Source organism: Cuculus canorus, chromosome 3 (assembly GCF_017976375.1).
Source record: "Cuculus canorus isolate bCucCan1 chromosome 3, bCucCan1.pri, whole genome shotgun sequence".
Taxonomy (NCBI): domain Eukaryota; kingdom Metazoa; phylum Chordata; class Aves; order Cuculiformes; family Cuculidae; genus Cuculus; species Cuculus canorus.
The window spans coordinates 77,305,961-77,330,116 of NC_071403.1; the positions used below are offsets into that span (position 1 = coordinate 77,305,961).

At 40.3% G+C, this 24,156-nt stretch overlaps 1 protein-coding gene across 7 annotated transcripts in view; it reads left to right on the forward strand.

Moving 5' to 3' along the window:
• The first annotated feature begins 11,230 nt into the window (after positions 1-11,230).
• The window catches only part of EML6 (EMAP like 6), a 120,229-nt gene continuing 107,303 nt past the window's right edge, over positions 11,231-24,156 (forward strand). For 6 of the 7 annotated variants that reach the window (XR_008449163.1, XR_008449164.1, XR_008449166.1 and 3 more), the window contains exon 1: positions 11,231-11,431. Coding sequence is in view for 3 of the 7 variants with exons in the window: in XM_054062880.1 (XP_053918855.1) it covers positions 11,235-11,431 (197 nt within the window). In the remaining 4 variants the exon portion in view is untranslated. Of the gene's footprint in view, positions 11,432-14,041; positions 14,077-24,156 lie in introns of those variants that run through there. The other variant, XM_054062882.1, reaches the window with a different exon arrangement.

Genomic DNA, 24,156 nt, shown 5'->3' on the forward strand with positions numbered 1-24,156 from the left:
TCTCTCTTGTGCACTGAAACAAATGCCTTCAAATGTAATTCCATTTCTTGTGTGATTGTTCGTACTGCGATAGTTCTCTCTCTTTCCATTTATCTTTACCTTCCTTTTCCCTTCACTACCCACTTGCCCTCCCTTTTGCCCTGCCCCCCAAAACAAGTGCCAAAGAATAAAGAGGGAAGGAATTAAATCAGTGTTTTGTAAAATGTTTTGACATAGATACTTCTTGTGAGAAATGGATCCAGCAGAATCAGTGGGAGTACGCATAGACATCGGCTGGGGCAGCCGATCGAGTTACCTGAACGTTTTGCCCCACTGAGATAAATGCTCCTGCTCTAGTCTCCAGCAAAAGAACATTACTTTAAGTAGACTTAGTTCTCCAACTTCCTACCTACTCTTTGCTCAATTGCTTAAGTCCTCAGTAAATCAGGCAATAACTGACCTTCGTGATTTACTGAGGACTTGTCCTGCCCAGCTAAACTGGGGGTTTTTAATGTCAGGTTTTTTAAACATGCCTTTCGTAAGATACAGCCGCCATTGTGCTCCTGCAATGACCTGTGTTTAATGCAGCTAAGGTGACTCCAAAGCTCATTTCCTTGACCATGGCAGCATTTCAAAGACTGGCATCTTTTCAGAACTTTCTTTTAAGTTGGATGCCATCTAGGGAACCATCTGAAAGGAGCAGCACCAAGCAGCCTGAATAGGCATGAGCAGTTTGAAAATTAGTGAAACTTAAGGAAACAGTTTTGGTTTGTTTATTTATTTTTGGGTTTTTTTGTTTTTAATTTTTATGATTATTAAACTACACTTGAATATAATTTTAGATGGAAAGGAGATAAACTGCAAACTAATGAATGTCCAAGCCACAGTTTCCTGAACATGTGACGAAGACAGTGTCTTAATTCTTTTCATAGAGTATACTGAGTTTTCAGGGGTTTTCTTGTATCTGAAATTTTGGGTTATTAAACAACTGAATATTCTTGCACATGAGCTTTTACATTACATTATTCTAGTCTAATTATTAGTGTAATGTAGGATAACACCACTAGTCTTGTAAATGTAAAATTTAATGTGATATAAAAAGCTGAGGTTTAACATTATAAGAGAACATGAAACATTCTTCTTAGTTGATTAAAGCACATTAAAAATGTTGATGCCCATACCATTTTTGTCACTTCAATTAAGCTATTGTGATAAGTAATGTAACAGATTGATCTTGACTACCTGTTGTGTGTAATCCTGTAGTGTCTTGGTTGAACATGCCTTCAGAATTGTTTTCCTGTTTTGTTTTGCCTCTTCCTGCAAGTTATTCCTGAAAACTTCTTGAATAAAAATCCTTTCTGAATAGGAACTGATTGCAAGTTGCTGAGGAATAAGAGTGAAACCTAGTAAGCCTTGTCTGTTTCTCCTGTGGGCCGTGTGAGTGCAGTTTCTGTGCAGAGAGAATTGGTGGGTCAGAAAGAGTCTCCTCGGACAAAGCGAGGCCAGTGGGTGTGCCAGTTTCAGAATGGAGAAAGTATGAGGGAATTTCTCTTGGATTATGTGAAAGGGACTGCTGGAAAATAGCAGAGGAGGAAGAAAGGCTGTAAGTATGGTGGAAATAGGGCTGAATTTGGAGCAGGTTGTGGCTCCTGCTGCTGATGTCGACCATTGCAGAGGTGGCTATATTACTTTGAATTGTACCACTAAACGTGAGTAGACCCAGTGATGGATGAAACTTGGGAATGAAGGTTTGTAGTACAAGTTTAAGTTGTACTGTGGTTTCCTTTGTTAGTTGGTTTTGTAAGCTAGCCTATATTTAAATTGTTTCTATTTCCCCTGGAGATACCTTGCAAAAGTAACACAGGAGTTGAATCTCAAAACTTCCTAGGAAAATTCATTAAAGCAAGCCACTTTTCCATTGGGTTGACATCATTGCTCCAGAAAAAGAGAAATCATCCTCTAGTCAGGTCAGTCTGCCTTTTTTCCGCTTGGTGGGAGCCTAATATTTAAGTCTAACCTGAGAAGGTACCAGAGAGCTGCACCTGAAGGGTCCCTTCCATATCCTGATGAATTAAGTACAATAAGGGAAAAACCCAGACTCATTATCGATGAGAATGAAGCATGTGGTGGGTGGGAGGGTTTTCTTTTAGATTGATGCAAATAATCTATTGATCCATCTGTTCTGCACAGAAGATATGTTCTGTTGTAGGGTTATACTCTGCATGAGGAAGATGAATGGTGAAGTAGGAGAAATGTGTGATTCATCTCTGTTCTGGTGAAATACTGTTATAGATAGTTTTTCACCTCGCCGTGTCCTTTTTTTATGACTGAATTCTCAGAGAATGGACTTTAAATGTGGAGGGTCTTTCAGGGTATACTTTTGTAGTCGATAACTTGCTGGTATGACACAGTTTTGTGCTTTTTTTGTGGATATTTTGTTTTTTTCTACCTTAACTAATCACAGGTGCCTGAGTAAATATAGAAAGTTAAATCACAATGAGCTGGAACAAACATTAGTCCTTTTCATTTAAAAAAAAAAAAAACAAAACCAAAAACAACTCAGAAAATCAGGCTGTGCTAAATGACTGACATAAGAATGAAGTTACTGGAAAGAACCGAGTTCAGCTCTCTGATGCTACAGCTTTACCTGTGGACTGAACAATAGAGCCACATCCAGCCTGACAAAAAGAGGAATGGGAGGCCAGCAGAAGTGGAAGAAGGATTTGGCTTGCTTTTCTGTGTCCTGGTATCAACAAAGGATACTTTGAGGTCAAGCAGAACAAAACTCAGGTAAGAAAGTGCTATGTTCTCAATGCAGCGGAGACTGGCATCGGGATTTGAATTCTCCCTATGGCTACATGTGTGCAGGACCTAGCCGAGGAGTCAGGGTTCAGTACTTGAGCCTCTAATCTCTTGTTCCTGGTGAATGTCATTTATCCCCAGTTGTCAAGCATTTTTGTCTAGCCTTGTAACAGCAATTCAATGCGTTTTCTGATTCTGGTAGATTATTTGGGTTCGTTTCAAAGGATTTAAAATGTGATTCAAGTACATTTAAGGCATAAAACAAACCCACAATGCAGTACTGTAAGTGCTGCAGTACATGGGATAAATAGTGAGCATAAAGATAAATATATTACAATGTACAGCAATTACATGCAAAAAGTATAGGGCTTTTGCTTCTCATTCAGTTTGTGCCCTTGGTTGCTGGCCATTGTAACAACAGCCTAGCAAGCTGAGATATCTTATAATGTGCTAGTGCTATCGAAGCAAATCTAGATGAGTGTCGTGTGCCATTACCCGACATGAGTCACTCCGTGTAGCCAAGGCAGCAGAGTCACTCCAGCAAGCCCACGTGGTCCCATCTGCAGTGCGTCAGAATGCAGCATATGCAGCACACACCCAGAGCACGGTGCAGCCGAGGGGCAGAGCCTCTGCTTCCCAGCCATCACACCTGCGGGAGGCTCCCAGAACAGAGGATCAAGAGACCTAAAATGCTCTACTTTGCAATAAAATACTAATTCATTCTGTCAAGTACAAAATGATCAATTTTATGCACAAATGTATATTTCATAATGAATCCTCACTTGCCTCTTAAGTTCAGCATGCTGATCATGAACATCAAATTTACAATGCTCTTTAATTACACGTTCTGTGTTTGACGTATCATTTGTTTTTTATATTCATGAATTTCACGTAATATTACAAACTATTACATGAGAAGATACTGTGGTGGCTCAATATGTTACAGCAGTAAAAATCACTTGGGCCTAACATTAATTTTATTACATTAGTTCCTTACTAACACTGCTATTCTTTTACTCCCACACGTAGCTGAGAAAAAATTTCCCCTGTTCGCAGAGTACCAGCGTAATCCATGAGAGGTCACTCTACCCAGAGAGATGCTTAGCTGCCACGGATCCACTGCCACCTAAACAATCAAGTTTCATGCGCTCAAGAGAACTAAGAGCCTGGATGAAAGTTCTCTTAGCTTGGAAAAGTCAGATTTTAAAACGGTTATGTAAACTTGTGGCAGGATTTAGACATGTCTCAGATGAATCATCATAGGAAGGAAGCTGAGTCAAGCGTGGCAGCCAGGATACTGAAAGGCAAGGAACACCACCATCCTTGCTGTGACAGAATGAAATGAGTTTCTATGGGAAGATCAGGTTCTCTGTGATGGTATTAATTTTAAATTGACCACTGAGATGCTATAAGCAGCTCACAGAAAGACAGCCCCAAATGCATGTATGGATAAAGGCTGGCAGTGACCCATTAGAGACGAAGTCTCCCATCCAGTCTGGGAGACCCTGTAGGCAGAAGGTACATCAGTGGTTTGTTAGGTGTTAGCAAAGCCAGGTCCCACAGCTCAACCAGACCACCTCGACGGTTGGCTGGGCCTCTGCAGACCATGCTGCGTACACTCTGGCTTTGGGCTCTGAGCATGGATGAGCACAGTAGGCTAAGACAGATGGATTTTATCGATCTGCTGTCCATGGCAGGCCTGGACTGCACTTAGACATGCAGCTAAACCAATACATTAGAAGGACTTTCCAGGCAAGGACTGGAAAGAATATGATATGTCTGCTCTTTCAGAACTGGGCTTGCTTTGCACTTGAGGACTGAAGAGACTCAATTTTTTCCTCTCTTTTTTTTTTTTCCCCCCCTAGCACTATTCCTGGCCAGATCCTAGCATCTCATCAATGCAAATCAGTATTTCTGCCCACAAGGAATAAGAGCTTGGACACAATTCCCCTGTTATTATTTTGTAGTTAAATTGTAAAACCGCAGCGAGTCGTGATTGGATTAATGTAATGCCAGGCAACAAACAATCAGAACTAGAACACAGTTCCTGCTTCTGATCCCTCCCCCCCCACCAAGCTCCTAGAGATTTTATATAATTTTAAAAATTATTTCCAGCTCAAATAAGAGGTACCAATTTTGAAATACCAATTAATATGCTATTTCAGAGCATCTGCTGTACATTCATCCATAAAAATATGAGTTATAAATGGTATTTTGTTTAGCAAACATCTAGGACATCACAGATGTTTCTGGGAGGGAAAATATCAGTGTTCATTGTTAAACATAGTTCTTGGATATGTATAGAGCAGGCAGGATATATCATAGATGATTCGAGTTAATTTGAGGTGTGGTGCTTTTTGGTATAGAATCATAGAATCACTAGGTTGGAAAAGACCTTTGAGATCATCAGTCCAGCCGTTCCTGTCCACTATAAATCACATAATCTATCCATCTTTTAAACAAGTCCAGGGATGGGGACTCAAATGCTTCCCTGGGCAGCTGTTCCCGTGCCCGAGAAACCTTTTGGTGAAGAAATTTCTCCTGATGTCTAATCTGAACCTCCTCTGGTGGAACTTGAGGCCATTTCTGCTTGTCCTATCACCTGTCACTTGGAAGAAGAGACCAGCACCCCCCTTGCTACAACCTCCTTTCAGGCAGGTGTAGACAGTGATAATGTCTCCCCTCAGCCTTCTTTCCTCTAGGCTAAACAACCCCAATTCCCTCAGCCGCTCCTCGTAAGACTTAGTTCTCCAGCCCCTTCACCAGTTTTGTTGCTCTTCTCTGGACATGCTCCAGGACATCAATGTCTTTCTTGTATGTCCCTCTTGGGTCTTGAGGGACCCAAAACTGAACACAGGATTCAAGGTGTGGCCTCACCAATGCCGAGTACAGAGGGACAATCACCTCCTTGGTCCTGCTGGCCAGTTTCTGATACAGGCTAATATGCCATTGACCTTCTCGGCCACCTGGGCACACTGCTGGCTCATGTTCAGCTTTAAGTTATATTCTTAAATATATTTTCAAGTGTTGTTTTTTACAAGGCTTATGTTAAATTTGAGATACATCCAGCCTATTCTTTTTAAACCTAAATCCCCTTTTTTACTGAGATTCACACACTGTCTTGGTTTGTATTGCTGCCTCCCAGCCTTCCTCATATTTGTGATACTGAGGGCTCCAAAACTCTCTGGTTTTTTATAGCTGCTAATCTAAAATAAAGTTTATGTTTTTAGGCCTCTCAAAAATGACATTCAGTTAGATTTATACCTGATATTAACACTAAAAAGAAGACACAAAAGTGTCAGTGATATTTATGTTGTACTGACATTGGACGGTAGGTTGCAGTACTGAGGAATGATTTTAGCAACATGAGAGTTCCTAACAGGAAAGTAATAATGCTTTTGGTCTGTTGTTTGGGGTCTTTTTTTTAACAGGAAAAAAAGACAGGAAGCTCACCAAAAAAGGTAATTCAATCACCAAAAAGCCCTAACTCTAACCAAATCCTTAGAAATACATATTATAAGAAAACAAATGAAACCAAATCTGTAGTTCCACATGTAGTTTTGAGGTTTTTCTTTAAGGTTTGGTTCATGACTACTGAACTTCATTGCTGCAATACTGATAATGATTTATAACAATTTTTTCTAAAACTGAGGATATATTTTTAGTAAAACAATATCTGTAGTTTAATGGTCCACACTCTGACCATACTAAATATCACCACCAAAACCAGAATATGCCAAGGTTTTACTGAAGGTTAAAATACAAAGTTGAACTTGAACACTGTTGCTTACAGAAAGGTCACAGCCATAAAAGCAGAGAATCAAAACTAGTTTTTTGTTTGTCCTTGTTGAGTAGGTGATAAGTCTTATTTGTCATATGGATTCATTTTTTAATAAGAATTGTATAACAAAAAAATCATAAAAAGAAAGCTAAGATCACATGGAAGTTATTCCATTGAATAAATCTGAGATGAGAAAGGATGAAGAATTCATAATTCATTGTAAGTCTTTTTAGATACCTACACTCACTAGATGACAAAACAATTTCCCACATTCGATGCTTCAGAGCAGAAAGAAATAAAATCATGAGGCTGAAATTGTTCCATAGCTACACAAAGGTAATTCACCCAGGTTTCCAGCACTAGTGGAGTTGTGTGCCTATGGGTGATGCAACATGTGGCATCTTTAAGGCTATTCTTGCTCCTGCCCTTCTGAAGCTACAGGAGGGGTACAGAGACACAAGAATATGAGAGATTATATATAAAGTTTCTACTCTAGAAGGAAAAGCTCCTGCCTACGCATAGGTCACTGTGGCAGTATCATCAGTGGAAGCACCTAAGTCCATTATGTGACCCAACAGAGAAAGGTGAGCAGATTAAAGTCAACAAAATGCTAGCTGTATTTTATCAGCGTGGTTTTGCTACTACAAGAAGAGAACACTAAGAGAACAGTGTAGATAATTTACCCATTTGCTGGGTGACTAAACTACTACCACAGCATACCTAATGGACAATGCCATGGGTGACAAAATATTATAGTTATGTCAATACTCCATTTCCTTGAATTAAGGAATCCAATTCCAACCCCCCTGACACGGGCAGAGACGCCTCCCACTGGATCAGGCTGCCCAAGGCTCCATCCAGCCTGGCCTTGAACACTTCCAGGGATGGGGCAGCCTGGGCAACCTGTGCCAGTGCCTCACCACTCTCATAGTAAAGAAATTCCTCCTTATGTCTAGTCTAAGTTTGCCTCTCTCCAGTTTATACCCATTGCCCCTCGTCCTATCACTACAAGCCTTTGTGAACAGTCCCTCCCCAGGTTCCCTGTAGCCCCTTCAGGTACTGGAAGGTCGCTAGATCTCCTCAGAGCCTTGTCTTCTCCAGGCTGAACAAACCCAACTCTCTCAGCCTGTCCTCATATGGGAGGTGCTGCAGCCCTTTGATCATCCTTGTAGTCTCCTGGGCCAACAGCTCCATAGCCTTCTTATGTTGAGGATTCCAGAACTGGTCACAACACTCCAGATGAAATCTCACAAGAGAGGAACAGAAGGGCAGAATCACCCCCTTCTCCCTGCTGGCCACACTTCTTTTGATGCAGCCAAGGATACGGTTGGCCTTCTGGGCTGTGAGTGCACATTGCCGGCTCATGTCGAGCTTCTCATCGACCAGCACCCCCAAGTCCTTCTCTGCAGGGCAGCTCTCAATCACATCATCCCCCACGCTGTATTGAAACCAGGGATTGCCCCGACCCAGGAGACCCGTGACCGAGAGACCCCACAGTGTGGTTATATGAGCAAACAGAGGTGGCTCCGACCTGCAGCCGAGCGCCGCCTCAAGGCCGCGGTGCCCACAAAAAGGCGGGAAGAGCCGCGTGCGCCGTCACCACGGCAACCATCCCGCGAGGCGGCGCAGGGCACGCTGGGAGTTGTAGTCACCTCCCCGCCCACCGCCTCCCCACGACGCTCCGCCGGAACTCGCATCCCCATGAGACCCCGCGGGGGGAGGGGCGCGCGCGCCCCAGGCGGGCAGGGAGCGCCGTGCCCTCGCCTTGCCACGTGACCCCGCCCCGCCCTGGGGCGTCGGGGCTGAGGCTGTTGGTGCTGCTGCGGCGGAGCCGGGAAGCGGGATGCGGGATGCAGGGAGCCGGGGTGTGGGGCAGCGCCAGGCTCAGCGCCACAGGGCCCGGGGCTGCGAGAGACCAGGCTCCCTCTGGCGTCTGATGCTTGGGGTTTTACTCTTCTTCAAGCGTGGAGCGTCGTTGATTGAGAGTGGGTGATATAAGAAGCAGTTGCTATTACAAAAAGTGGAATAGTCTTGATTTAAGCTAAAGTAGATTTGAGTTTCATGTAAGCATTTGTGTTCTTTGAAAGTTAGACGGAATGTCCCTCTGGTCACGTGTTTTTTTTTTTCTCTGATAGCATGTTTTCTTCTAGATGGTGTTTTAGACAGTGTTTTTCCCCTGCTTATTCTTTGGAGATGACAACACCTTGAGTTCAGTGTGATCTGTGCTGAACAGATGTGTCTTCTTCTATAATCACCTCTCTTTGTGATCTTTCCCCATCTTCAAATGCAAGGTCAAGCAGAGAGCTGGCACCAGGTCCAAATCAGCAAGAGATTTGACTGTTGTGAAGTTCATAATAACATTAAAATTCATCTGTGGAGATTAATAGAACATGCGTAAGATTTCTGGGAGAGTTTATACACATGCATGTAAGTGGGAAATATTCCGTCCCCAGCTCTTGTCTTGCTGCATACAATTGATGGAGATCACCCCCTCATGTTGCCCAGGCCTGATAAAGGGTACTTGATTCTTGAAACTCCAAAATGAGTCTTAGAGAGTTGATTTGCCAGCATTTTTGGTATCACAGGTTATATCACAGTGGGTTGTGTTCCCTTTGCCCTGTAAGCCAGGGTCAACACACTGCCCTTGGTTCAGGCAGACAGTGAGTGTGAGGCATGTTGTGTAGGTAAAGATAAAGCATAAAACGCCTTGCAGTGGGAAGTTTGTGCTTCCCTTCCTTCTGGCACTGCGCTCTGTGAATGAGCCTTTGGTTTGGCCTCTCTGATTTTGGCATTCTCTTCCCCTGCGGTTATGGCTGAGTTTCAGGTTTGTCTCTGAGTGATGCTATAAAGTAGTGAATGTCTTACCACAACATGCAGCAAGCACGCTCGACTGATAACAGTACAAATACTGCCTTAGAAGAACCAGAAGACAAGCAAGGAGGTGTGCTCTTTGGGAATATCATTCCAAAGGATGACAGCAAATAAAGCAAAACCACAAGTGCATGTGTGTGCGTGTGTGTCCCATTTCATGGCATATTGCAGTGGTTTGTGAATGAAAAATGGGAACATAAAATTGTTTTAATTACATAGTTGCTGTAGACTACAAAAGGAGGAAGTTTTGGGTTGCTAGGGGATAAGGAAAGATAAGTCAATATCACCATTTTGATGCAGGATGTTGTATACAAATCCACTCTTTCATTACTATCTCATGTGCACACTCAGAGCCTTGGACCCTGCTGAAAAGCCTTAAAAGACACTAAACCACTCAGAACTGAGACATCACAGATCCAAACAGTGCCCCCCACCACCACTGTGGTCCCTTTGCATTTTAAATACATGTGCATCCCACAGCTGAAAGTTGCAATCGAAAATTTTCGCCCATCCCTGGAGGTGTTCAGGGCCGGGTTGGATGAGGGTGGTGAGGCACTGGCACAGGTTGACCAGAGAAGTCATGGCTGCTCAGTCCCTGGAGGTGTTCAAGGCAAGGCTGGATGGGTCTTTGAGCAACCTGATCCAGTAGAAGGTGTCCCATGGAACTGGGTGAATCTTTAAGGTCCCTTCCAACCTAAACCATTCAATGGTTCTATCTTCCTTTTTCTGAATTATAGTGAGACCTCCCATACAAGGACAGGCTGAGACAGTTGGGCTGAGTTTAGCCCTGAGAAGAGAAGGCTCTGGCGAGACTTTATAGCAACTGAAAGGGAGCCTGGACGAAAGCTGGGGAGGGACCTTAAGGTCCTTTCTGACCCAAACCATTGGATCATTAGGTTTGTTTAGCCTTGGGAAGAGAAGACCGAGGGAAGACCTTATTGCTTTCTACAACTACCTGAAAGGAGTTTGTAGAGAGGAGGGAGCTGGCCTCTTCTCCCAAGTGACAGGGGACAGGACAACGGGGAACAGCCTCAAGCTGCTCAGGACTGGATATCAGGAAAAGATTTTTCACAGAAAGGGTCATCGGGCACTGGCAGAGGCTGCCCAGGGAGGTGGTTGAGTCCCCATCCCTGGAGGTGTTTAAAAGACGAGTAGACGAGGTGCTCAGGGACACGGTTTAGTGGCACATACGAACGGTTGGACTCAGTGATCTAAGAGGTCTTTTCCAACCTGGTGATTCTGTGATTCTATTGTTCTATGAAAAACAGGGTTGTCGGTGTAGTGCTTGTTTTTTTTTCTCCTCTCTCTTTCGGTTTTGACCCAAAGACAGCTATCTTAAACACATAAGCACCCAGGCAGGTTTTCGCAGGGAGCCAAGAAGGTGCAGCACGGGAGATGCAGCAGGCAGCCCTTGGCAGGTGGTGGTGGTGGTGGTGACGCACAGAAGTTACTTTGCTTTCGGAAAGAGGAGGAAAAAAACCAAGCCCAAAGCCCCGTCTGCTGTTTATGTAGGTGTGCTTTGTGCTCTCCTTTCTCCCCCGAGAAGTTGGCTGGGTCGGGGAGCGGCGGTGGCAGCAGATGATGATGATGATGGTGGCAGCGCAGCAGCAGAGTATCTCCTCCCCGCGCGTGTTTTCCATTTAACATCTCCGCTCTCAAGTGCCACCTGAAGCTTCGGAGAGCTGGGCAGGGATCGCGAACGGTTTTAAAGGAAAAGGGGGGGAAAAGCCTGAAAGGGGGGGGAAGAAGGAGGAGCAGCGGCGGGTTTTGTGCGTGCTGTGGGGAGAGGGGATTGGATATCATGGCGGATCGGGCAGCTCCCAGCTGCCAGCTCCGTCTGGAGTGGGTTTACGGGTACCGGGGTCACCAGTGCCGCAACAACCTGTACTACACCGCGGGCAAGGAGGTGGTTTACTTCGTGGCCGGAGTCGGCGTGGTTTACAACACCAGAGAGCACAGCCAGAAATTCTTCCTGGGGCACAACGATGATATTATCAGGTAAGGGGGCTGATTTCTCTGGCGGTGGGGTGGGGTGGGGTTTAGAGGGAAGGGAGGAGAATCTAGGGCTGGCAGATCATCCCCTCCTTTGCTTCTCGCAGCTCAGCAGGTACCTGTCGTTTTAGAGCAGCTCAGATTTGTTACCAGCATTTGTTATCACATGGCTTTGTAGATACTGTTAATTGTCACTATTTTTGTAGCAAAGCTTCAAAATGTTGCAATAATAAGAGAGAAGGTAAGTTTTTTTGTTGGTTTGGTTTGTTGCTTTTTTGGGTTTTTTTTTTTCTATTGCAGTGCACCAAAAGCAAAGCACTTTGCCTGAATACAGAAATGCACTGGGAAGATCTTAGTGCAACGCTGCTGCAAAATCACAGATCCAGCACCTTGATTTTTCAGGTGCTGGGACCTCAGCTTCCCAATTCTGATGTCTTACAGGAGACAGGTGTAGCTCTCTTTACACTTAGGAAATCTCAGCACAAGAGGTCGTAAATCTGGCACATAGGTCAAACTAATCTCTTTATTCTTGTACATGTATACATAGCATCCTGAAAATTTTTCTCAAAATCAAGTTTAGCTATTTGTACTACAAAAAAATCCCAAATGTGCTGGTGCAAGATGGCTACAGAAGGGCAGGTTTTTCTCCTGGTCTGGACAATTTTTGTCTATTTCTTTCAAATGCTGTTTAAGAAGTGGATTTAATTGATACCATCCTCCTATGGAAATACCGATTTTACTGTACCTCACAAAATAACACAATGAAAACATGGTTACAAAGTTCAAGGTAGCCTTTTTAAAAAATCTATCCAAAGCACAGAAATGTACATCAGTAAAATAGAAAATTAATGTTGTCTTTACTACTTTCTGATAGACATCTGAACCTAGAATATCCTTATGAAGGTTGTTGCATGGTAATGACACTCCTCAGAGCACAGCTGACTGCTGCTCTCCCTATTCACCCAATTCGGCATGAATGAAGCATTTCCTTGATGATGTGAAACTAGAATAGTCCCAGGTGACTCATGGTGCGGTAGTACTGTGGAAACACATGCTGTAGTCAGAGTTTTGACACTCAGTAGCAAAATCACATGGTTGTCATCTAGTCATTCTGGAGCCTTGTTTACAGAAAGCCATCCACTTTTCCCAGTGAGAGCTTTTGGCCACTGTGTATCCTAGTAGCATTCTTCTCCTCCCATTTATAATGTGTTGAAGCAGCAGTGATTCATGAAATACAGTGGATGTGCATAAAAGTTTATTCTGGTTTCAAAGGTATTATCAGTTCCAAAAGGCTGTTTAAATAGGCACTGGGCTGCTCAGGACTTTCAGGGAAGGATGAGCATTTTAGGTGTATTTGCAGTATCACAAAAAGTTTTCCTTGTGTATGAATGTATATTTTGATACTCTATGGAATATGAGCTGTAATCCATGTACAGAGTTGTATATTTCTGAGCTTATGTTTGAAATCTCATTAATCACTAGAAATAGAATTTGTTAATACTGCTACACATCTGCATATATCCACTGGTTTTTGTTTGGACAGTGATGCTTTGGTTCTCTTCCCCCCCCTTCCTTCTTTTTGTTTAATATTCCATCAACTAAGGAAAAATGTTCTAAATGTTTTACTTGACAAAACCTCCCCAAACTAGTTGTGTTTTCCAACTTTTGTGCCTTTTATTTTAAGATGCCTCATATTAGGAGACTGCATTTGGCAGTGCCACACTTAGAATGTACAATGGGAAGTGAAAGAATAGGAGTGTCTGGTATTCATACTTGGATGCTGGCTATGCCTGTTCTGCTCTTTAAAGATAACGAGCAACCACCTGTTCCAATTAGTAGGTGTTTGAAGGGACTCGATGGACATCCAACTGATGCACTGGAAAGATGAGTTTTGGTTCACATCTGCAACAAGATCAGAATTCTGTAGGAAAACTATAGTTTCAACAAAGGATGAAACATTTGGGTCCAGAAGGCATGAGCAGGACCCAAATAACAGTTAATTTCAGCTTTTAGTGGCCAAGAAAAGTTACTGTCACGTGGAGTTTAAGGAAGTGGAGAGTCTCCGAAATGCTGCTAGAAGATTCTGTTGCTTGCGCCTGTTAATGGTTGCCTCCTTTTCCTTCAGTGCATGTTGCAGTCATTACCGATGTAATGGCCCGTCATTGTAAGTACTTTTAAGTAGATGTTTCCTTGTGTGGTTAATATGCCTAATAAACACAGAAATTTAAGTTCTCACATTTTAGGCTTCACAGCTGTCATCTAGTTGGAATCAGTGGGGTGAATGCACTTACCCCTTCTTTTGTTTTGTTTTGTCAGTATTTATTTGACTGAGACCAGCTTCTAAACAGCAGCGCATATATTGCAGTCCAACAGGTTCTAATTTCTAGAGATTTGAAACATGATTTTAAAAACTAAAACTTGCAGATTTTGGAAAATACTGTGAAATCATTAAGATTGGAAGACCTTGATGTGGGAAAATCATCTGCTTCTGAGGATTGCTGTTAGCATTCACTGAAATCCTTCAATACAGAGGAAGCTACTTTGTGGAGAGAATAATTGATGAACCCGTGAATTGGAGAGTTGAGTACCTGTGTGTTACCTTGAAGTGTTTATTAACGTCTTGAGACTGGATATTTGTCCTTGATGAAAAGGTCAGATGTTTAAAAGTGCATGCTTAATGTGTTTTCACAAGTTTAATAGTTGTGCCTCTTGCTTTGTATCAGGATAATGCACTTGGGAATAATTTAGTTTGGGCTAAAGCAGACCAGACTCTATTGGAGTAATGGACAAATGCCATTTCCCCCAAGACTTATATTTGAAAAATAAGTTCTTTTTGTGTAAGGAATTTAGCACACGACACTCGGCTAATAAGGTGGATGTTCAGAGTCTGAATAAGTGTGCTCTGAAGTGTTTTGTTTTTCCGCACAAGGTGCTGTACTTCAAGCTCTTTCTCCTTTTAACTTCACGATGAGATGAGGTCCTGAACTACCTGATGTAACTTTGAAGCAAGCCCTGCTTTGTGAAGGGGTTGCATTGGCTGACCCCCGGAGCTTTCCTTCTAACCTGAACTATTCTGTGATTCTTTTGTTACTTGCAGTCATATAATACAGTTCTTGCATTTTATTTAGCTGAGGAATAGTTAATACTGTTGGTTAACAAGTATGTAGTAAAAAGATGTCAGTTATGAAGTTTACTTTACAATCAAAAAGCATGAAACACGCTAATCTCCCTCTTGTTTTTATAAAACTGAAAGCTTTGATTATTAAGTACAGCCTAGCGTCTTGGGGCGCTGGAGGTCAGAATGCTCCTTTCTCTGAGCTGCCAGTCCTATGGTTTACCCTAAGGTTTATGTTACAGACCACAAAGCAATCATGAAGTGTCTTGCACAGTTGTTCTGTGTTTGATTGTTCTGGAAATGTGATCTAGCTGAAGCATCATAGCTACTGTGTAATAGCCATATAAAAGCGTGGCTATTGCAACATTTTAATGTAGGAAGTGTCGTGTAGACCCATCATTATGCATGTAACTTGTTTTCATTGAATTCATCTGCGTTTTGCAGGATTAGGTTTCAGAAGCTGTAATATTAACATATGGGATTTGTTTTCCTTCTTGCGTAATTTAAAAGTGAGTTCTTGTAGCAGCTTATTGTAATGGCCATAAGTTAATTTAATGAGAAACTTGCAATTCATGCAGTGTCACTGCCTTCAACCACATTCATACAAGTGTAGGATTTATGTTTAGTATAACCACTTGCAAGACTGGATCATTAGTTTTGACAGTAGTTGAACACTTTCAAAAGAACAGAAGGGTTTCCTACTTCTATAACGTGCATTACTTGTATAACAGCAAGCAGTTAGATGAATCCTCTTTTTTTTCCTCTTGATGAAATGTTGAATGGAGGCAGTCCTTTTCTATAATATTTCTGCAGTTTATGCGTGTGAAAGCCAAAAAAGCTGGCCACAGAAACCAGCAAAAATAAATATAACCAGCTGAGATACTTCTCATAATTAAAAAAAAACCCACTTGATTTTATTTATTTGTTTTAAATTCATTTGTAAACGGAGGTTCTTAAGTTTGAGACATTTTTCCAGTGTTGTAGAAATAAAGTTATCAGGTGTTCCTGTTCTTGTATTGCCAAAACTTTCTGCAATATTGAACAGTTTTCCTGAATATGTCAAACTTGCTGAGAACACCTTTAACAGCATATTGTAGACTTCACCTATGCTTTTTATATATCACTGTTTCCTGCATTATCTGATATGTTGTAGTATTTACAAAATAATGTGCATTTGCAAAAGCACATTTTGCATTCCAGTTGCCTTCAAGCCAGACACTTGTGAGCAGAGGGCTACAAGAGATTGCTCCCTCTGTCAGGTCTGTCTGCGGTGTTTGCTGCCGGAGCACAGTACCTGGAAAGCCAGCCTGTTATCTATGGATACTAAAAGATGTTGTTTATGTAAGGGTGCTTACAATGTAATAGCAATGTCGGATTTATCAGAATATTGCTGTAAGTATGCTTGTGTGTGTTCCACTGTGCTGACAGATTGAGATTAAAAATGCGGATGTGCCAGTGGTGATGAGATTTACTGGGCTGTGAGAGAGAATAGGGGCCTAGTTTGTGCTTTAGGGTGATTGTTTCAGGAGGTAGGATGTGTATTGGAACATGACTGCACTTTTCCTTGTCTTTCTGTAGTTGGGGGAAAAAAGAAATATGATGCTTGAAGCGGTGTCATGTGTTGTTGACAGTAGTAAATGTAATTTTGGAATAAGTAAATTGGTGGCAGAGGCTGATAACCACAGTTTAACTATGAGAGTTGAACCACCTAAACTGTATTTTAATATTTTTATTTTAAGTTATGTATTATAGTAGTATTTATCTTTATAGAGTGCTTATATATATATAAGCTTATATATATATAAGCTATATATAAATATATAGCTTATTTGAAAGGATCTAATGTACTTGAAATTTATGTATAGCTGCTACCATTTGGATGGTAAGTGACAGCAATTGTTTGCTGTAGAGTAATGTTCAAGTTACTGTGGTTATTCCTTATCACAAGTGCATGGAAGACTCTACTGTCTGTAGCTTGTGCTAGACCTTGTCTGTAGTCACAGAAGGTGCCCATGCAGGTCTGCTGAAATGTAGCGACCTAAAAGACGGTGAAGCTGATGTGAAGCCATCTGAGATTTTCAACAAGTTCCAGTCTTATTTCTTATGTGAATGCTGTGCAAGTTCCTATGCAAAGGCATTAAAACTTGAAAGGTGTGATTTTGGAACAGCAAGGGTGAAGCAGAATCTGAGATCTGTGTATACTAATGGGCTTTGGAAACTGTTTTGTGGCAGAAGGCTGTTAAAGGAGTTCCATATTAAAGAAATTAATCCTCCATAAAAACCTCATCTAATCAGCTTATTCCTTCTTCTGCTTTCAGCATATAGAAAAAACCAAATGGGAAAATGCCATTTATTTCATGAAGTTCTGGTGGCCACTATTTTTGCTCTGCTTGATTCCTGTGCTGCCTTTAGGTTTTAAGTTTTAACTGGGGCATGAGCTGCTATAAATACTTGTTTTTTAAATATCTGTATTAATGCATTAGACATGTTGGAATATGTAGTCACGGTATCTTACTGAATGTGACTTTAAAAATACATGGATCAGTTAAAAGTGTAGAGAAACTCAGCAGGCATTCGTAACAACATGTCTATGAGAACAGCTGGACAGTATTTAAATAGATCAGTCCATATTCATCCCAGTGGTATGTCAGATATGGCAGTAGAATAATAAGTAAGATTTATTGCTTGTCCAGTCACAACTCGTTTACTTGTTTGGTCAAGCAAAATGATCTTTCTTATTAAAAATCACAAGTGGAGTTTTGAGCATTTAAATAATCAGATTGATTTAACTTGTTTTGAAAATGGAAAAGAAATAAGCGTGTCCAACAAATCATGAAGCACTCGCATTCCTCTGCAGAAAAAGCTTGGATCTTTATTATGTTTTTGTCTTGCTGAAGCTGAAAAAATGGCAAGATTTTAAGTCTCTATCAGCTAGTGCATTACTTTTTTTTTTTTTTATATTGGATTTGTGTGAAACAGCTTGTTATCACACAGAACTGAGTATCCAGCTTATTAAAAGTCACGGGTTTGTTATGCTTTAATCTTATATTGGAATTCTGCAGTCAAAGATGTCTCTGTCACGTTTTCTTTTTTTCCCTCATTGCTTGTAGTATCTTACACTTTAAAAATGAAACTAGGCTTAATTTTTTTTTACACTTGCTTTGCATTAGGTCTCTGCAACTCTTGTTCTACTTTATTTCAGTTTAATTTAGGATGACTAGAAATCATCAGGTAGTGGTGTGTAATTGCTGTTAAACAGAAAAAGCATTGATATGAGTAACCTTAACTTCAAATTATCCCTTTAGTTGGAAGGATAGAGAGGGACCTTATGGGAAAGTTTTTGTTAATGCTTTCTAGTATAAAAATTCCTGTGGTAGTATATAAATTCTAATTTTTATAGACGTTTATAAACTGTATCTTATAGAACAGAAGAGACCAGCTTCCATGAATTATTATTGCTATCTTCCTCATGGGCTAAATGGATGTTGGATAGGTTCATCTAGGCAATTCCCAGATGCTTATTTGTTTTAAGTCTTGATTAGGTTTTTTTCAGAAAGAATCACATCTTCCCTTTAACACTTAGTGGAAAAATAATAATATATGTTTCAGCAATTAGTATAAAAATACACCCTCTTGCCCATGATAACTTGTTTAAAACACAAAATGCCAACATTTTCACAACACAAATTGGCAAGTGAGACTTTTCAGATAAGGAAGTGTAAGTTGCAGTAATCCATGCTTCAGGCTTTTCCTTGAGGACATGAGGGCCGCACTTTGATGAAAATGGAAGAGAAAGGTTTTTGGTCTTTTACAGCATTGCAGGAGAAAACTCGTCTGCTACAGTGTCTATTTGAGAGTGGAAACAGGCTTTTCAGTTTGGCTGAGATTACTGTTTATTAAAAAAAAAAAAGTTTTGGCCAAGAAGAAACTATAGCAATACTTCTGTATTATCTCTGTAGAAGGACAAACTGCTGGGAGAGTTTTTAGGTAGGAAGTATACCCAGTGACTTTAGTACAAGGCTTAGGCCTAGCAACCCTGTGCTTTTAACAATTCCAAGTGTTTGAATGCTTCCCTGCAGAAGCATTTGGGGTCTTTAGGAGTCTTCTGCTCATTTGCTGACTGCTCAGTTTTTTCAGGAATCTTGGTGAACAGCAAAAATGCCTATTTCTTTCCTCACGTAAAGACTCTTCTTTGGAATAGCAGCTTGTTTTTTCTTGAGATAACAAAACGTTCTTGGAGTAGAAATTTATATAGACGTGTTGAACTTAGATTTGTTTCTTCAGAGGCGGTATCTCTAACGGGTTTGGAATGAGACCTCCAAAGCTTTAGGTTGGCCTAGACTTCAGGTCAAGTATAGACCATATATTTATATCTGTCTTGAAGATCAACCCAAGAAATCTTTAAGAGAAATGTCACTCAACCCTGCTGCATCTTCAGGGACAGTGACACTGGATGCATCCAGGAAAGAACATCACAGTGCTTTTGTCTGGGGTCATTAGTATTGCAGGGGAAGGGTTTTCATTCTGCAAATATACTGGAAATAAAAGTCACTGGTTTAGTTTTCGTGTATTTTTACCATACATTCTGAGCAAAATTGTGCAAGTTGTTAATAATAATTTAACAACTTACTGATGATGTATTACTCAAATGAAACAGAGAGGTATTGCGATCCTCGTGACTTTGCATAGTGGTGATGTTTTGGGTTATACATTTGCTTTTGCATCCTCTGGAGCTTTTTGCACTTCCCAGACAAGACTCAACGTAGTGAAATAACTCAGCGGTCAGAGATGGACTTGTTGATGCCAAGTTTCAATAAGTGTGTTCTGTTGCTACACACATACAGATTTCAGAATGATTGCTGAGGTGTTTTGCATGTACTAATGTGATTGTTAATGTAAAATACATTGTTTCTTTAAGCAGGCTTAACAGTATAATAAGATACAGCATAGCAAAGTTCATTGACATAATTTCTGTTGATGCTGGTGTTGAAATCTGTTCTTTCTTCTGTGACAGATGGGTTGGAATACACTGAAACTATGGTAATAAAAATAGAATATGACATAAACTGTACTCTGAGAGAGATTTAGCAACCTTTAGTTTGGTTGCCTAACAGTGTGGTACAAAAGATTTTACTGAATTTTTATTGGGAATTTTGAATGCCTTTTTTGGTTTTAGCAGATGTTGACATTCAAGAGATAATCTTAGGTGAAAGTTGCCGACTAGTAGTACAGTTTATATGTAGTCATCCTAGTATTGATGCATCTACATCAAAATTGGGTGTGTATTTATGCAAAGTGTCTGCTTCCTTGTCTTCAGAATTGTCTTACATATGCAGAGATAAAAATTGCAAGTGTCATTTACTACCGTTGTCAGTAGTAACTGATTACTTGCAAATATTAATTGCAAAATAAGGTATTTAGAACAGTTTTGGGAAAGATGTGCTGAACTTCTGAAGAATTCAGGATACAGTGTAATTTCTCTCTTTTTTTAGAAAAGAAATATAGTTTAAAAAGACACTAAAATATGCCTTTGGTTTATTACAGCTCTACTTGCAATTAAGGTTATAGCATTTTTTCCTTTCACACTGACTACTGAGACTGTACTTCCTTCTCCTAAGTATTTTAAGACCTAGTTAACAAAAGGTTAGCCACAATCGGCTTCTGTCTGACCAGAAAACATGTTAAATGTAGGTTTCTTTAATTCTTCATTTCATTTCTCTAGGTTTTGAATGTTATTCATAAGGTACCTAAAGGAACTTTTGGCTTAGTTCTCCAAATGCTGGAAACTATGATTAGGTATAAGTGGAATTTTCTCTTTCGCCTTCTGTCTGGCAGAATATGAGACAAATGATTACATATATGCTACAAGATACACTTTCAGGACCAACTCTTTGGACCTGTTTACACTGGTGTTGCATGTCCGGTAGCGTGGCAGCGTGTAAACAAGGTTTTAGCAGAGGGCCTGTAGGCGATCCAAGATTCCTCTAGGATTCTGAGATTGCATTCTCATCTGCTTAGAAATTACATATTTTATTTTAAATACCTATCGAAATGCTGTTTAGTGAAACTCCTCTTTCTGTTAGGGGCTGTAAACCAAGTCTGTAATATGCAATTAAGCTCCTGGTGCAAGGTCTTCTGCACACACAGTGCATATGGCCTGGCTCCACCTCTTCTAGAGAGCTGCTTTTTTTGTTTCTTTTCCCAGTGTGTGGCAACAGGAGGAGCGCACAGATGTCTAAAAGGATATTATATTGAGTCTTTAGGAAAGCTGTCTTGTGTTGACAGAGGTATTTTAAAACTTTTCCTTATGGGGCTGAAGAGATTTGCCTGATTCTATCTGGGAATTAGATATAACAATCTCAGTTTGACAAGCTGCTTTTGGGATGGGGAGTTCTGTGCTGTATTCTTTGAGGCTGCTTATAATGCAACTGCTCCTTCCCAAGAGGTAAATAATGTAAATGCCTTTTGCCCCAGGGAGTTCTCTGCTGTTTCGTTATGTGTATGGAGGTAGCCTTTCAGTAAATGTGCCTGTTTCCCCAGTCTCTGTGCACCTGGCACCTTAACAGGGTTAAGTGCCGTTAGGGATGGCTGCATCAATTCCCATCAGGCAGCTGCGGTCCTTTTCTGTGGCCCAAAGGTAATGGTATGTTACAGATGAGGATCTAACTCAGAATTGCTAATATCAGACTAATCTTGAACACGTGCTCTGGTTTCAGCATGTAGTGGCTGTCTTGCATCTTAATCCAGAAAACAGGTTTTAAAGAACTGCATCTGAGCTGTGTCGTTGCAGAAAACAGCATTTTACAAAAGATACTTCAAACAGGTAGCCCACTAAAATCACAAACAGGAATGTTCCTTTCTTCTTAGAAGCATGGTAGTTTAACCTAACACCATAGGTCTGGCAGGTAAATATCATTAATCGGGGAAACAAGTAGTAATTCCTTCAACGTCTTTAAAAAATGCGCAACAGAGAATGTTCTTACCTAGTAATAGGTACACGTACTCCTTAAGTGGTATGTTTTCACTGTAGATTTTACCAGAACTTGTTTAGGTAATGCTGTTTCAGGGAGCCTGCTAGATATATCTTCTTGAATAGAGCCACCTGGAAGAAATAGAAGTTGATTGTGCACTGAAGTTTAACATAAACATGACATTTACTGTGGTGCAAAGGTTGTTTATCCAAAAGCTTGCCCATAGTCTTCCTGGATATTTTTAGAAGATTAAGAGTATGGGATATAGGCTCAGGTTATGCATTTTTTTGGTCTTTGAGAGTTGATAAGATTTTTAAGTGTTTAATGTTGGTAAATAATGGTGTTAAAGCAGTGTTAAATAAATGCTTTATATTTAAGCAAGGCAGTTTCTCTATCACATTTCCCATGCTGCTTCATTTAATGAATTGTTTTCTGTACCACATGTCATGCTGTTCAGAATTTAATTAAAATTAGGGAGAGGACACATGACTTCTTTTGGATATGGGACTCTTTTTGTATATAGAATTTTGTTTATAAACTACATCGCAGATCTCAAATGAAAATAAGTATTTCAAATTAATTTCAAATGAAAATTTAGCATTTCAAATTGTGACAAGATTTTAACAAAGAATCAGTTTAAATCAGTTGAGCACTCTTCCCTCTCTCCACTTAACAGAAGTGAAGTAGAGGTTTTTAATTAATCTGCACACCTGTGTTAAGCTCTTCTTTCTTCCACCCACTTCAGCAGAGCTTCTTTCTCTCTACCAAGAGAAGCTTGGAGATGGTAGGGCTGGCGAGACTAAAGCTGGCATTTATGAACATTGCTGGATTCTAATGTTAGCCACAGGAGCCTCTCGAGTTCCTTCTTTTTTTTTTTTTTTTTTTTTTTGTATAAACACTAAAAAGTTTTGCAGTGATAGCTGAAGAAATGAGTCATGGTGCTGCCCGAGTAGGCTCAAGTTCTTTGGGAGAAAACTGGGGGGAGAGAAGCAGTCTCTATTAGGTATTGTTTGAGTTACAACTGTTATACAGGTGACCTTGGGATAAACAGAAAACGGGACAGTAGCACTAAAGAGGATAGTAAAGATTATTAAGTGGATAGGCCGGTAATGAAGTGGCTATCAGGCAGGTTGTATCCATTTTCTATGCATCAACTTTACTTCTGAATATTGTTAAATGGGCCTAATAGCCAATAAATAGGCAGTGATAGCCTACTGCATTCATAGAGTTTTGAGGATTAAGGTGAAAAACAGCAAAGTAGTTTTTGAATAAGGCTTACGTACTAACCATTATTACATTCTGTATTTTGTTACCTTCTGAACAGCACACTGATCTCATGACTTCTTGTGAATTGAAGAGTATTCTACAGCTGTGGCTTTATTTCAAGTGAAACTCTTTCAATCTCCCCAGTAATAAACTTTTCTGCTGGGGCGTTGGTAGCAGTTCAGAAGAGTTTTAAGAAGCAGCTGTTTAGGTGCTAAATACTTTATTTCAAACTGGAAACTTAAGAGCAAGCTGCTTGTATGTCACACTGCAGGTCTGTGTACACAGGATTGATATTTACAGTTTTGGTCTTCTAAATGTTAACTTCTCTTTTTGTCTTTGTGTGAGGCTGTTGCAGTCAAGGCAGTGACAGCTGATGTTTGAGAAAGAGGCAGTAGCTGCAAAGTATGTTAAAGAGTAGATTTCTGGCAGTTGAGGTCTGGAAAAGCTGATTTAGCACTAAGTGCCACATTTAAAAATATATTATTTTGTAACTTGAAACCTGCCAGGATGACTAGTGCGTGAGATGCATACATTTATTATTGGTGGGGGGAAATCATTACATTGAATCCAGCTAAAAGTGCGAAGGTTTTTACATTTCTGCTATAAAATGTATTTTGAGCACTAGATGAAAAAAAAGGTAGTATAGTTTAACCCATACTCTATAACTGTAGCCACTGAATGTAGATAACTAGATTAATCCATGCAATTATCCTCCGTAGTCTCTAATTTAAAATTATACAATGGATCAGTGAAAGTACTTTATTCCTTGGCAAGGTAAATTTCAGTAGATTTCAGTCTTTAAAACTTAACAGACAACTTTGTAAACTAAGGATACTAATCCTAAGATTGTTGGTAATTGTTGGGGGTTTTTTTGTATTACTGTATATCCTAATATTTGTGGTTGAGTGAAATTATTAAATCAGGAATAGAAATAAGATAAGAAAATCTTTAAGGACCTACATGATAAATCCCTGTAAAATGAAAGACACAATTGCAAGACAGTAATTAAGCATGTATGCACACACACAAAAATTAAATATTGTGTTAAGAAAAACTGAGGTGTTCAAGAATTTTGATATGGTGAACTCCAGATACTGACATTTTAATGAAACTTCATTTCTATCTAACGATACAATAGGATCAAAACATGGTGGGTTTTATTCCTTTCTGTGACCAAAGTCTATTAGGCTGTGTGTGGAACTTTACCCAGCCAACTAAAAGAGATTTTAATTATTAGAAGGAATATTAGAGGCACTGAATCATTACAGTTGTGTTGTATTTACTTGAACAGCAAATTTATATTCCTATTCACATTATATCACAAAATTATATCTCTAGTATACAGATTTTGGACTATTCTGCTATTCCTGTAGCTTGTA